Source organism: Amphibalanus amphitrite, unplaced genomic scaffold (genome assembly GCF_019059575.1).
Source record: "Amphibalanus amphitrite isolate SeventyFive unplaced genomic scaffold, NRLGWU_Aamphi_draft 000438F_arrow, whole genome shotgun sequence".
NCBI lineage: Eukaryota > Metazoa > Arthropoda > Thecostraca > Balanomorpha > Balanidae > Amphibalanus > Amphibalanus amphitrite.
Genome location: NW_024881932.1, coordinates 500,968 through 515,344, shown reverse-complemented (window position 1 = coordinate 515,344; position 14,377 = coordinate 500,968). Strand labels below are relative to the sequence as shown.

The 14,377-nt window shown below is 48.1% G+C and overlaps 1 protein-coding gene across 4 annotated transcripts; it reads right to left on the bottom strand.

Annotated features, from left to right (window-relative positions):
• Window position 1: 1 nt before the first annotated feature.
• On the bottom strand, window positions 2–12,619 carry LOC122391460 (translation initiation factor IF-2-like). 4 transcript variants are annotated; one of them, XM_043385373.1, is made up of 3 exons: window positions 12,334–12,474; window positions 8,687–9,659; window positions 2–1,360 (listed from the first exon to the last, which is right to left on the bottom strand). In XM_043385373.1, exon 3 carries the CDS (start codon window positions 1,339–1,341, stop codon window positions 652–654), a length of 690 nt encoding a protein of 229 aa, XP_043241308.1. In that variant the 5' UTR covers window positions 1,342–1,360; window positions 8,687–9,659; window positions 12,334–12,474; the 3' UTR covers window positions 2–651. The 4 variants fall into 4 exon arrangements, with proteins under 4 accessions (XP_043241308.1, XP_043241310.1, XP_043241309.1 ...); XM_043385375.1 differs by having other exon boundaries at window positions 8,890–9,659; window positions 12,334–12,430; XM_043385374.1 differs by lacking the exon at window positions 8,687–9,659 and having other exon boundaries at window positions 12,334–12,619.
• Between the last annotated feature and the right edge of the window lie 1,758 nt (window positions 12,620–14,377).

The following is a 14,377-nucleotide window of genomic DNA, read 5'->3' as shown; positions in this document are numbered from 1 at the left end:
CTCGCTGTGTCAAACGGTACCTTTATTGGGGCCACGCATCCGGCATCAATGCGCTAGAAAACAATGCGCACGGCACAACAATATCCGATGTACGACGCATAAAGACGCAAGAACGAATGACACCGTTCGGAGCACGGAAAGGTCCGAGACCGTCTACCAGAACGACAGGTGTGGCACACGGTGCGCCGGTGGAAAAGTGGCGCCCATGAACAGGACTGCGATCAACTGCAGGACTTCGACACCGGGTTATTGGCCTGAATCAACAGCAATTGAACCTTACTCTCGATCGTACTTCAGCACACGTCCCCGACCCCAACCCAGCCAGTTCACTTCCCGCAATGCAAAACTCCGACAGGGTTGCTCAAACAGAAGCGAACGCCACTTTCCTGAGCACATCTACGTCAGGCTCACTGGTTGTCACTGGTTGAGCGCCCTTCAAACACACCGGTCTGATTCCCGTTACCGACATCGCGAGGTCTGACCGTCTGATCGGGTCAAAGACCACCCAGTTCCTTTCCGTCAGTTCCACCTCACACTGCCGCTTTCACACTGAAGTCCCGCCAGCGGCCCGTCCCCAGCATCGTCCGGTCCCACCTCCCCGGTCCGGGTCCGGCCCGGGTCCTGGCACATCACCGCTCCCCGTCCCGCCCGTCACCGGCCGTACTTGCCGGAGGCGCGCTGTTTGTGCCGCAGCTGCGCCAGCCCCCGGGACGAGGTGCGCGGCACGCGGCCGCTGTACAACAGCCGCTCCCGCAGCCCCATCAGCTCAGGGTTCACCACCGCCGGCAGCTGCGAGGTCGGCAGCGCGGCCGCCTTGAACGTGGTGCTCTGGCCCTCGGCCAGCGGGATGAAGTCCAGCGCTCCGCTCACCGCCGGCGTCGGGTACTTGAAGCGCTTCTTCTTGGGTCTGGGCGCGCCGTCGGCGGGCTGCTGCCGGCCGCCGTCCCCGTCCCCGGCGGTCTCCTCCGCCTCCTCGGCGGCCAGCTCGTCAGCCAGCTCGTCCATCAGCTCCTGCTCCATGCGCCGCTGCTTGTCGAGCTTCTGCTCGCGGTTGCGCTCCTGGCGGTCCCTGTCGCGCTGCCGGCGCGAGTCGTCGCGGCGCCGGCGGCTGTCGGCCAGGTCCCGGAGCAGCGCCTCCGCCTCCCGGCGCGCCGCCGACAGGCCCACAGACTCGGGCGCCTCGTCGTCGCTGCCGGCGAGCGTCGAGACGTCGTCCTCCGGGTCGGCGGCGGCCGGCGCCGGCTGGAAGGTCACCTCCTCGTCACTGGAGGGCCCCGAGTCGGCCGGCGGCGTGCCGGCGCGGCGGCGCGCCCGCGTCTGGCGGCTCTCACGGGACGGCATGGCGGCGGGCTGCGGGGACCTGCCGAGCAGAGAGGCGGGGTTAGACTGGGCGAAAGGCTGGGCACAGAGTCACGCTCACCATGATCTATCGGCGTTTTATTTCAATATATTACAATTATCTAAAAAAGCACACAACGAAATTCATTTGATCGATGGAAGAATGAATCGTAGTTTTCATAGATGATTCAAGTTTTTTTTAGTGGACTGGCCTAATAATATCAAATTCAATCATTAACCGATTGATGAACCACCTCGGCTGCTGTACGTTAGCTTTGACGCTCTTCAAAATCATCACTGAATACTCAGTCGAATGAGTGACTGTCGAGTGCGGCCTCACGCTGATTGGGCAATGGGCAGCCAAACATCTAAAGCTGTTTTTCGTTTAGAATGTTCACGGTCCTGACAGTGTTCGTCTGTGTGTCGCCACGTGATGTTGAAAGGTAGGAGCGCAACCCCTGGTAATATCCGGATAATGCCCCGATCCCCATTATACCACAAAACACTAGGATAAATATGGGAGCTTGGGGTAGTGGGTGTGAGTGGGTGATAATTGTGATAAATAAAGCGAAAATTAAAATAGTTTTTTATCCATAATCATAGAAAAAAAAACAAAGCCGCGTTTACTTAGCCGCGTTTCTCCCACCGATGGGCCATGCAAGCACCGTTACTGGCCGGAGAGACCATACAGCAAGGCAGTTGTTGCCGTAAAACCCTTCCCGTCTCCACCGCCAATTTAGACGTTCGCAAGTGCTCCGACCGCACCTGGCACAACGGCCTCTTGTTCCGGCTGCTGAATTAGGATCTACGCAAAACTGCTGGCAAACCATTGTGAATCAGCTGTCGGTCAGAATGATTTTTTGTGGAATCAAGACGTTCACGCCGTTCAAAATTTGTAGAGGCACGAGGCAGGGTACACTTTTAGCGCCGACTCTGGCCAGTGTCTTCCTCTTTCCTCTCGTTGAAGCCCTTGACGACAGCGGCCGTCGGGCCGATCTGGTAACCGGACAAAAAGTCAAAAGGAATAAAGTCAAAAGACAAATAGTCAAAAGACAAAAAGTCCAATGCAAAAAGTCAAACGGGATAAAAGTCAAAAAGATAAAAGTCAAAACGGATAAAAGTCAAAAGACAAAAAGTCAAAAGCAAAAAGTCAAAATGTGCAAAAGTCAAAAACGCAAAAAGTCAAATGACAAAAAGTCAAAAATGCAAAAAGTCAAAAATGAAAAAGTCAAAAGGATAAAAGTCAAAACGGAAAAAAGTCAAAAGACAAAAAGTCAAAAGCAAAAAGTCAAAACGTGTAAAAGTCAAAAGACAAAAAGTCAAAAATGCAAAAAGTCAAAAGGATAAAAGTCAAAACGGAAAAAAGTCAAAAGACAGAAAGTCAAAACGAGTAAAAGTCAAAAGACAAAAAGTCAAAACGGAATAAAGTCAAAAGACAAAAAGTCAAAAGCAAAAAGTCAAAACGGGTAAAAGTCAAAAGACAAAAAGTCAAAAATGAAAAAAAGTATAAAATAGAAAAGTCGAAGTCAAAGTCTGAAATAAAAAGTCAAAAGGATAAAAGTCGAAGCATCGATCTTTTCATCTTTTGAAAAATATTATACCTACAGCGCAACGTACCCTACCCACTGAAGTTGTAAGGAACATGTGAGTACGCGAGGGATTCTGACAGGTACCGGGGTCCGCAGCAGCGGGGCAGGGACGCTGGCTGCGGTGGTGGGGCCCACGCTCACATAATACGCGTTGAGCGCTTCCGGCGCGTTGCAAAGTCGCTGGCGCAGCAGCAGTGGCACTCTTCCCCGCCCCGATCACTGGCCGCAGCACTGTCCACATCCTCGCCGGTCCAGCCTCACGCAGCTGGTCAGCATAGTATGCCGCGTGGTCACGTCTGATGGCCGCTCGACACTGCCGGTTCACCACTCGTATACTCGGCGCGCGGGCCGAGCAGTGCGCGCCGCCGCGCCAGCAGCGCTCGCGTGGCGTCCGTGATGCGCGGAGCACCGGGCGGCGGCAGGCGTATATTCGAATGCAGTATGAGCAGAGCATGGGTCCCGAAAAATTCCTCAGAAACTAGAGAAATTCTCGGACACACACGACGGGTACCATATGAATGCGGGTGAGACTAAATGCTTACTTCGAAATTTCAGCTGCGTTGCGGCATTGGCGGTTATGTGCGGCGTGTATGCCGCATGATTAGTAAGCGGCGACCACTAAATTAAAAACTCAATAGCTTTGACCTGTTTTCAATGGATAACACTGCATACCAAAAATGTCCATCGCTCTCGTCATAGGATATTTAGATTTAAATAACTAACTTATCTACATCATCGTTTTGAACCAAATTAATACTTTCAACTTGACCCTTGCCCGTAAAGGTGTTTTTTTTCCAGCCGCGAACGTATAAGGTATAACCCCTTGCCGTTTCGCTCCTGATCAAGCTAGAGCTTCGCGGAAAAAAAACCAGCGTGCTGCCCGTGACGAGAGGAAGCCGATGATACCCAATTTTAAGGTCCTAGGTCATCGGTTGACCTTCCAGGTCAGGTCAATGACCCAAAAGGCAGGAAAATTGGGACCTGTTAGAACGTTGGACGTGGTGAACGTGGGACCTGAAAAAGTTGCACCTCTATGTAATATGTGGGTTCGATATACTGTGTGACGTTCCAAGAACTATTTGGGAAAAGTTGCACCTCCGGAGAGACGGACGGACGGACGGAGAGACGGATGGACGGACGAAGAGACTGATGACGGACGGACGGAGAGAGTGACTGATGGACGGACGGATGGAGAAACGGACGGACGGATGGACGGACTGAGAGACGGAAGGGCGGACGGACGGACGGACGGACTGAGAGACGGAAGGGCGGGCGAACGGACGGAGAGACGGACAAAGAGATGGACAGACGGACGAGAGAGAGAGAGAGAGAGAGAGAGAGAGAGAGAGAGAGAGAGAGAGAGAGAGAGAGAGAGAGAGAGAGAGAGAGAGAGAAAGAGAGAGAGAGAGAGAAGGGTGGTGAGAGAGAGAGAGAAGGGTGGTGAGAGAAAGGAGGATCAGATGAAGGAAAAGACTTAGAGATATGGATATTACTTGTCAGAGACTCGGGGAGGACGGGAAGGAGACTGATACCTAAAGAGAGGAAAGATGATCGTGAGCAAGGGGTTTGGGAGATAGGTAAGGAGACAGGGAAAAATGAGATTTTATTGCTCCGGTCCCAATAACACTTCCCAAAATAAAATATAATTGGTCGTAATTATCGAATAAGAATCGGAAATTGTCAATTGAACTTCTGATTTGCTTACATCGATCCGCCCTATACCATGTTTGACATGTTTGCACCAAAGCCAACTTGCAGGCTATACATCGAGCCAGTGGTATATACTATACAATAAATACATCTCTCCCGGTGGTATACCTGCATAGAGCCGAGACCTCCGGCTGTATTTTCCCACGATCAGCCGGATTGCAAAGCCGTGTATTTTTCGTCCGTTGCAGGCGGCCGGCGCAATCTCCGTGAAAGAAGCGCTCCAGTGACAAAAGCACGAGCAGATCGCCTAAATGCCGGTGGCCGCGATAATTTCTCTAGTTTCTGAAGAATTTTTCGGGACCCATGCTCTACTCATACTGCATCCGAATATACGCCGGCGGCAGCCCCTCCCCCATGGGAGAGGGTGAAAAGCAGTGCCTCCTCTAAGCAGTTTTGACTGGGGGGCCCGATCACGGGCAATGACTAAGGTAACCCCTACCAAAAACGTCTAAGACTAAAAAATGACAAGGTACCCCTCAGTGACCAGTTTGGAGGATGACTGCGGGGGCTGGAGCTCCCGCAGTTAACATGTTAGAGGAGGCATGGGTGTCGCTTTGTATAGGCATGGTAGGGCCCGAGCCCTACCAATAATTTTGGAAATTTAATATTATGCCTATGGCGTTGCGTGGAAAGAATCGCTTTGAATTGGCAAAAATTTACATTAGAGCCCTACCAATAATTTTCGGAAAGTGTCGCCCCTGAGAGGAGGCCCTGGTGAAAAGCCAAATCCTCAAAATAAAAAAAATACCATGTGATTAACGCTTAAATGACGTCAATGGACTTAAAGTAAAAAATACAAAAGACGAGATACTTTCAAAATTTTGAGTTGCAATTTTTGTCCTCTCAACTTTCAACCTACCCCATCAACTTTTCAAACGTTCCCGGGTCACCACTGCCCCATCGTGCAATTCCAGTGCTATGGCAAAGTTTTATCTGAAAGTTTAAACGTGCCCGATAGACTGGACGCGATCCCCTCCGTCCACTCACGCTCTCTGGTCTCTGTACGGTCATCGCTGACTGGTCCAGCATCCAACGCGCTGGGTTTATAGAAATTTGGTTAAAAGAAATGAACATATTTTAATGAACGAACCCTAAGTAATAAAATGAAAATGATTCACAGGTTATTATTACATGTGGGAGCACTGGCGCTGGAACTTTCTCAATGTTGGAGGGGCTCGAGGCAGTTTGAACTCATTTCTTTCCATGCAACGCCATAGGGTTAATTACGAGCGAGCGAGCGCAGCGAGCGAGCGAGTTCTTTCGTGTTTAAAGGGACCCTCCCACCTTAACATTAGTTTTGAGTTGAGATAGCCAAATTGGTGGCCATGGCCTGAAAATACTGGTTTGGGCATTCACAACATCGAAAAATGCTTTAATTCGGAGATATGGAATTTCAAACTTGCAGTTTTCGGATTCTAAGGGGCTAATGCATTGGTATGCCCCCTTAGAATTTGTGACGTCAGCGGAGATCTAACGATTTTTAAATCTTTTACTAAAACGTTTGGCAGCACGCGGTGGTATATGCTGCTTTGCGCGCAACAAATGCCGCACTTTCAAATAAAGTCGCTAGGAACAGCGGAGATCCCTAAAAGTAAACAAAAGTAAAAGTCTAATATCTTGAAAACCGGTGAATATTTTTCGATGAAATTTGGTAGATATTAATTTTTGCTCTTTCTGAACCGAGCGACATCACTTTCATGCCAATTCATTACCTTTTTTGAAGGTGGGAGGGTCCCTTTAAGGCAAAAATCTGAGTAGGTATGCGCGACCCGGCCCGACACGATCCGACCCGACACGACCCCATCACGCTCTTCAAACCATTATAACTCAAGAACCGCATGCCGCATCGACAAGCGGTCTTCTTTGCTGAATACCACTTGGGTGTAAAAGTTGTATGGCATGGACACCATGTTGTCTGAGTGTCGATCTTGGCACGTGGCGCGTGCTAAACTTGGGGTACTTTGCACACACCCGAAAACTATTATCCTCAATAACCGCACAACGGCTGGACCGATTATTTGACTTTTCCCATTTGATTTTTATCATTTGGACTTTTTTGCCGTTTTTTTTTTCACTTTTTGTCTTTTTGACTTTTTGCATTTTTGACTTTTGGACGTTTTGACTTTTTGCCATTTGACTTTGACTTTTCGCGTTTTTTTGACTTTTTGCCATTTGACTTTTTGCTTTTGACTTTTTGCGTTTTTGACTTTTCGCCATTTTGACTTTTTGCCATTTGACTTTTTTGCTTTTGACTTTTTTCGTTTTTGACTTTTCGCCATTTTGACTTTTTGCCATTTGACTTTTTGCTTTTGACTTTTTGCGTTTTTGACTTTTTGCCATTTTGACTTTTCGCCATTTGACTTTTTGCTTTTGACTTTTTGCGTTTTTGACTTTTCGCCATTTTGACTTTTTGCCATTTGACTTTTTGCATTTTTGACTTTTGGACGTTTTGACTTTTTGCCATTTGACTTTTTGTCTTTTGACTTTTATCCGTTTTGGCTTTTATCCATTTGACTTTTTTCCATTTGACTTTTATCCATATTGACTTTTTGCATTTGACTTTTTGTCTTTTGACATTTTGTCTTTTGACTTTTTGTCCTGGAATCGGCCGATCTGCATGGCCAGCATGTGCCTGCCGTGCCGTCTGCCGCGCCGACGATCTCCTGCTGCTGTCTACCAACGCGCGTGACCTGGATAGTCGATTACAGTTAGTGGGAGATGTCACCGGCCGTTGGCGTCTCCACTTTACTATTTCAAACAGCCTGCGGTTACCCAGCACAATCCAGACAGAACTTAGTCACTGAATCATACTCGGCAGCCAGCTCCTCGCAGACACACCAGTGTGAACTCCATCAGGACAGGGCAAGTCCGGCAGACCCCAACCCAGCCAGTTCACTTCCCGCAATGCAAAACAACGACAGGGCTACCCACTGAACACCTTGCTGTAGTGCTTGACGAGAAGTTGCGCGCGGAGCACCGCGGCGCTGCCTCAGTCGGGCCAGACCAGCCGCCTGACCACCGCCGACAAGGTCTTCCTTTGGAGGTCGATCGTGTCTCCAGCACTCGTGTTCGGATGTGACACGGTCAACGGCCCCCTCAGTCCATCGTAATTGACCGTTTGGACCCACGGTTGACGGTGGGCAGCATTTATCAAAGAAGTGCTTGGTCTAACCCGATCATCGCACCACACTGCCCTTCTGCGCGCCATCGGAACGCATCCGATCGCGGAAGGGCCTCGCCCTCGCCGCACTGCTTTCTTGGCATTTACAAGCATTTCCTGCTCGGATCAACGTCTTGCCTGTATCTCAGGTCTAGCTGAATTGGTTGTGCGCCCAACGATCTCATTCCTGGCCCAGCTTTTCGCTATGTGCAGGGCGTCTTCGGACTTAAGAGGATTGCCGCAGCAGAGCTGAATGATGACATGGTGACGGCCCCACCCGAGGAGGACGGCCTTTATGGACAGCATTAGGCAAGAGCTGGTGGAAACCGCTAAGTCTCAAAGCGTCTATCAGGACTTCTTGTTTGTTGATAGTGGGTATGCGAATGTAAATGGTTGCTTGTCGATGCTTAACACATTGACTGATTAATTGGTAGGGTTTAGTGCGACTCCCTAGCTCGACCCAAAACATCACAAAGCATACCGCTGGCGCCTTACAACAACCAAAATTATATCATTAAATGCTACGAACAGCATAGTATCGAAATTGAGCTAGAGACTCACAAAATACCCCGTGTAACCTGCCATCAGTTTGCGCAGTTAGGCATGATAGAAGAGAATAACAGCATCACACCTATGACTCAAACAAGCCAGGCGAATATGGGAAAAAGCATGGTTTTCGGGTGGAGAAATAGCGATGGTTACGGAACCCCGCAAAATATTTCACATAAAAAATAATTTTGCAATTGGATGATAACAAACGCACCAAACATGAGCTTACCCATTACATGCTTGATGCTTCTGAAGTCACTTAGAGTCGGATATTTACATGCATTTGACGTCATTGGAGAGAAATGTGTTTTATTGCTCCGGAAATGAAGACTTTTCTTACCGTTTAGCAGCGGTATTGGCGTCGCACAGCGCGAAGGAACGATCCCCAGGTGTCTTCCTGGTGCCTTTCCATCCACATGAACTCGTCTAGGTACCCCGGGAGGCTTTCCGGCAGACCGACATTTCGTTTCCTCAGGTACTTTTTCAGATGGCTAAAATAGCCCTTGATATGGTTTTTGGCCTTCATATGGCTGATGTGCGTACCGTCATTGGCGGCCGGCTCGTGTGAACGATTCGCAGTCTTGTGATCGTATCCTCTGTTAGCGAGACAGGCGTACGTCCTCAGCTCATCTGTATAGATTGTGGATCCTTGCTCCACATGGTCCTGCACTTTTGGGATGATGGCCTCATGAGAACGGTCTTCGATGTATACTAGCACACCCTTTTTCTCTTCAACATCATAGATTCCGAGAATCCAAATGGTTTCGTGGACGTCTTGGCTTCCTTTGCGGCGTTCGCGTCTCGCGAAAGCTGTCTGGTCGACCACCACCACTTTGCCCACGCCCCCTAACTTGTCTTTATCACGCAGCAGGTCGTGCGACAGGACATCTCGGCAAAACTGCAGCCAGTCTGTCAGGTTCTGGTGGGCGGGTGCGTTCTTCACGCAGGCTCTGATGACTTTGTAGTTGAGTTTGAGCACAAGATAAGAGTAGGCCACCTTCAATATGACGAGAGGGTTCAGCCTGGACCTCTCGAAGAAGCTACCGACCAGTGGTAGCCGCGTCTTTCTACAAAGTGAGCATCGCCACGTTTTCCCAAACCGACGGTTCCTACCATAGGGGCACTCCTTCATCATCCTGTTGCAGCATCTTGGACCTCTTTTCTTCAGCAGACCATTCTCCCTCAGGAACTGGAGGATACCGTCACTACCATGAATGTTGTTGAAGAGGATGACCATGTCCTCGTACGTCTCGATTTCGTCGATCTCCATCTTTGTAGCTGTCCAGATCCACAGCCCCGTGAGGTGGGCGCTCCTGAAATAGAAAAATTCTCTGTTCCGAAACCCCAGTGTGAATCACGCGGCCAGGTGGCAGATGGGGAACATTCGTGACGCTAATAACTTTGTTCTGTATTGTTATGACTGACATGACCGCTCTTATCCTTGAAATGACGTTATTTCAAAGCAGGGCTGCGGAGTCGGAGTCAGAGTTGGAGTCGGTCGGAGTCGACAGCTCTGCCCGGAGTCGGAGTCGCGAAAATATTACCCACTCCGATGACTCCGACTCCGCAGTCGGAAGTTAATGCTGCATGGCTCAACGTCATGCACTGCACCTGTTTGATTGACGATACTGCGCTCGAAATTATATTTTGTCGAAAAAAAGATCATTTTGACCATTCGTGGAAGATAAAAACATCTCCATTATGAGCTTAAATATCATGATATGGATTTTAATAGGTAGAACCGTCCGGAGTCGGAGTCGGAGTCGGAGTCAGAGTTGGAGCCGGAGGGTGGAGTCAGAGTCGGAGTCACCCTAAAATCCATTGACTCTATAGCCCTGTTTTAAAGTGTGCATAGCTCACTGTTCTTGTTTATAAAAAAGATGTGTTCATCCACACATCTTTTTGCCGGTACCGTAGGTACCTCAGTTGGTTAGAGCGTTGGACTCCGCGTGGTGAGAGCACGCGTTTCCGGTTATAACAGTCCGGGTTCGAATCGCGACGGGCGCTCGACATTTATGGGCCTCTTGACAGGTATGGTTGCGGTTGGTGGCAGACTGTAGCCAGGCGAAGTCAGCGAGGGGACCGGCCGTGCGCGGCTTTGTGCACACGTTAAACTTTGGACTCTAAATTCTGTCAATAGAATCGGAATTGCGCGATCGGAGGGTAGAGGGCAGGGTCATCGCAACAAGCTTCGCTTAGCGGTGGCTCTGTCCTTGTGAATCCTTCCCATCAAAAAGGTTCGGACTAAATTTACAAAATAAAAAAAATCCACATACAGCACCATGATACCCATGGTACGCCTGATTTTTACAAACATGTGATGGCATTGAAGCTTTTGTAACTTTTGGTGTTAAAAAGGAAAAAGAAAAAGCACAGGCATTTTGTGGGGGCTATTTCAGGCAATGGCAAAACAAATAAAATCCTAGGGATCACCCAGCATATTCTAATGGTAAGAAGAAATCCTGGGTTAGGTTAGGTTTGTAGCCAATTATGTCTCTTGTATCTGGTCATAGATGCAATAGTGGACTCCCTGAACTCTAAAGAAATGGACCATATATTCAAGGCAAGCATTGACAATGAATAATTGCTGCCTGAGAGGTGTCCTTACTCTTAGCATCAGGTTTACCAGTGTTTGAGAGTGATATGTTGCAGGTAACTGGCAGGAGATGCTAGATAGTGCACTGTGGCATGTTGTGACTCTTTTTATTAATTAGCTTCTTACAGCCACAATCGAAATACTAGGTCACTTTCATGTCTACCATCCCCTTTGCCACTGGTGCAGCAAGGTAATGAGCAGAGAGCATGGGATGCTAGCTGGATATCTACGACGTGTTCTCAACTCTCAATAGATAGACCGGCTTCAGGATTGGAAACCTCATCAGAAATTAAATGTTACCTCACCATGCAGTGGTGTATCACAATTGAATATCTAACAGTTGTTACTGACCACATGCCACAGAAGCACACTGCAAATGATTACAATCAAGCAGGCACAGAGAGCAAATGAAATTCTCACTGGAGCCTGGAGAAATAGCAGAAATCTTAATACCTTTATGTGTAGATAAAGTATGGTTGGTAAGTCGGTAGGATTTAGGTTGGTAGATTATAGGTTTCAGGTAGGTTACTTGTAGGTCTGTATGTTGTAGGTTAGTATGTTCAAAGTTGTAGCTCAGTAAGGTAAGGTTAGGTCAGGTTAGGCGCAACTACTGGATGCATTTGCTTTATATTTTTGTAGCATAGTTGTATTTCTTCTACCAAGCATTGGACTATTCCTGATAATGATAAGTGTGGGCAGTGGCCAGTGGGTGACCCCTTGTGCACGTGTCTGGTGTCACATACAAAATAAAGGGGTGTTACTTAAGCAAACATTGCAATAGGCAATTAGTGAGCAGGTTCTAATCTGCAGTCTCATTCAGAGCATCAGAACATATAGCTGACACTAAGTGACTAGGTTATCGGTGGAGCCAACAAATAACTAAATGCACTTACTTTTATTGACGTTTCGGTTTCAAACAACCTTTGTCAGAATAGAATTACAAGTTAAAATATAAATATATGTCTCAAATGTGAAATGCACATCTTTCAAACATTTCAAACACTAAAACAATGTTTGAAATATGTGCATTTGAGACGTATATTTATATTTTAGCTTGTAATTTTATTCTGACGTAGGTTGTTTGAATCCGAAACGTCAATAAAAGCAAGTGCATTTAGTAGTTTGTTGGCTCCACCTCATAACACAAATATGTCCTTAAATAATCAACTAAGTGACTGGCTATAAAGGCTATGGCTATACGATTTCCTGACTACGGAGTCTGTTTCAGGCTTAAACGTGGGTAACGGTGGGGCAGGCGTCACCAATAGCCCCACCGTTACCTAAACGTGTAAGCAAAAATTGAAATAGATGTACCTACCTAACTTATCGAAACATATATATTATGGTGTTCATAACATCAAAACTGACAATTACAGACCAAAGTCACTTACCTTCCCAAAGTATGTTGAATTTTAAAATGTCTGTTCAAAGAGTTCAGTGGTTTAAAACCACGAACTGCCCATCCAACGCAAAAATAAATAAAAAAAACACTGACTCTCAAACCACGTGCTGGTGGTCATGTATGGTCATGTAACTCGCCCTGGCTTTACTACGCGTTCGATGTCTCTCGGACGGCGAAGATTCTACGTCGTCCGGCCAATCCCGTCCAAAGTCAGCGGGGGCTCGGCTGCGGTTATGGAACGTGATTGGCCGGACGGCGTAGAATCTTCGTCGTCCGAGAGACATCGAACGCGGGGTTAACTCTACAATGAACTGTTCTGCCGCAGATATCAAATGACACAAAATCATGAATAATTGTCCTTTCAGGTATACGGGAAAAATCATGCTATTAAAGTTTGTGCGCCAGGCTTGAAACGACATCACGTGATTGACGTACGTCAAATCAGCAGTGTGAAATATTCGTCTAAGGCCTAAAGACAATAATAAAAAGTTATCAAAAAAAAAACATTATAGAGGTCAGCAGGGGCGGGGGAACTACTTTCATCATACTGGGAGGGGCACACCATAATAGAGATCAATGGGTACCCCCAAGGCCAAATCTTGCTTTCTCACCGGTTTTAGGCCACTTATTTTTCATCTCTTGGTTTTTTTTTCAACAAAAAAAAGAAAACATTTGCCAAAAAGTGTGGTATTCCGTTTCAAAGTTGTATTGTGGGGGCACCGCCCCCACGGCCCCAGAGTTGCAGGGGGGGGCAGGCTGCCACCACTGCCCCCCCCCCCGGTTCTCGCGCCTATGAAATTTAGTGGAAAACTTCGCCGAACCAAACAGATTACAGAAAGAGGCGGTACGCTCTAGAGCCGGAGGTTTTCGTCTGATCTCTTTCAAAATGGTATGATTTGAATTTTGATTTCACATCCAAAGTTCGATCATTGTCCTATCTAAGGGCTAAAAGAGGGACCGCGGATTCCGGGGGGCAGGGTGTGCAATTGCACACCCGGAAAATCCCGAGGGTGTGCACAAGGGCGCACACAAGGGGGGGCACACGGGCCCGTGCGCGTGCCCCCCCCCCCCCATTCGAGTTGGGGAGCCCAACTCGAAGGTTACCAATTTACTCGATTTCACAACGCATTTCTTGAAATGCCTGTGAACGTTGAAAATCTGACCTATGACCTGACCTGTGACGTCATCAGTTTGACCTAGGTCAATGAAATTTGGTCACAAGGTAGTTCCCCGACGGGGCTATCAAATGCCGTTTGAATTTTGAAAATCGGCCGGTAAATTTCCGAGATCTTAGAGGGGGGCCGAAATGCCCCCCCCCCCCCCACGGGTGGTAGGGTCCGCCGATAGCCCTACGGGGCGCGGGTTAAGCCGCAATAGGCTGATATCCTTAACCCTCGCCGGCACAGGCCATTTTGAGTCCTTCGACGGCACAAGGGGGGAGGGGTGGTACGACCCCCCCCCCCTCGCGTTTGGCCCCTGATGGAGTTAGAGCTTCGCAGAAAAAAACAAGCGTGCTGCTCGTCACGAGAGGAAGCCAATGATACCACGGCCTTGATTATACCCAATTTTAAGGTCCTAGGTCATCGGTTGACCCTCCAGGTCAGGTCAATGACCCAAAAATGGGGCATAGCGGGATCTGTTAGAAAGGCTTAAAGTGTGGCTGCCAAAGGGTTTTCCCGGGGTGCTGATCACGAATATCGTGTTAGTTTTGATCACAGATGATGTCTTTAAACATTGACCCGCGCGGGGCTGGGGGGTAAATTTTACCTCCCCCTCGCGAATTTTTGCAATATCTCAAAAACAGCGGCGCGCAGCGCCGCCAAACTTTCAGTACCTTTTCTTACATCAATTTGACACGTTCCCTGAAAATTCGAGCGAAATCCGTCGGATTTTTTTTTTAGAAATTGACGTTTTAGTGACGTCATGTTCGCCATTTTCGCCTCAAAAACGGCAAAATTTCAAACGCCGCTAACATCTTCATTTTAAAGGAATCAAGACGTAACAAAAAAGCTTACACGTAATTCTACTTTGTC

What these genes read in the sequence shown, in the direction of transcription:
- LOC122391460 (XM_043385374.1), bottom strand. Translation starts at nt 1,341, where the DNA reads ATGCCGTCCCGTGAGAGCCGCCAGACGCGGGCGCGCCGCCGCGCCGGC.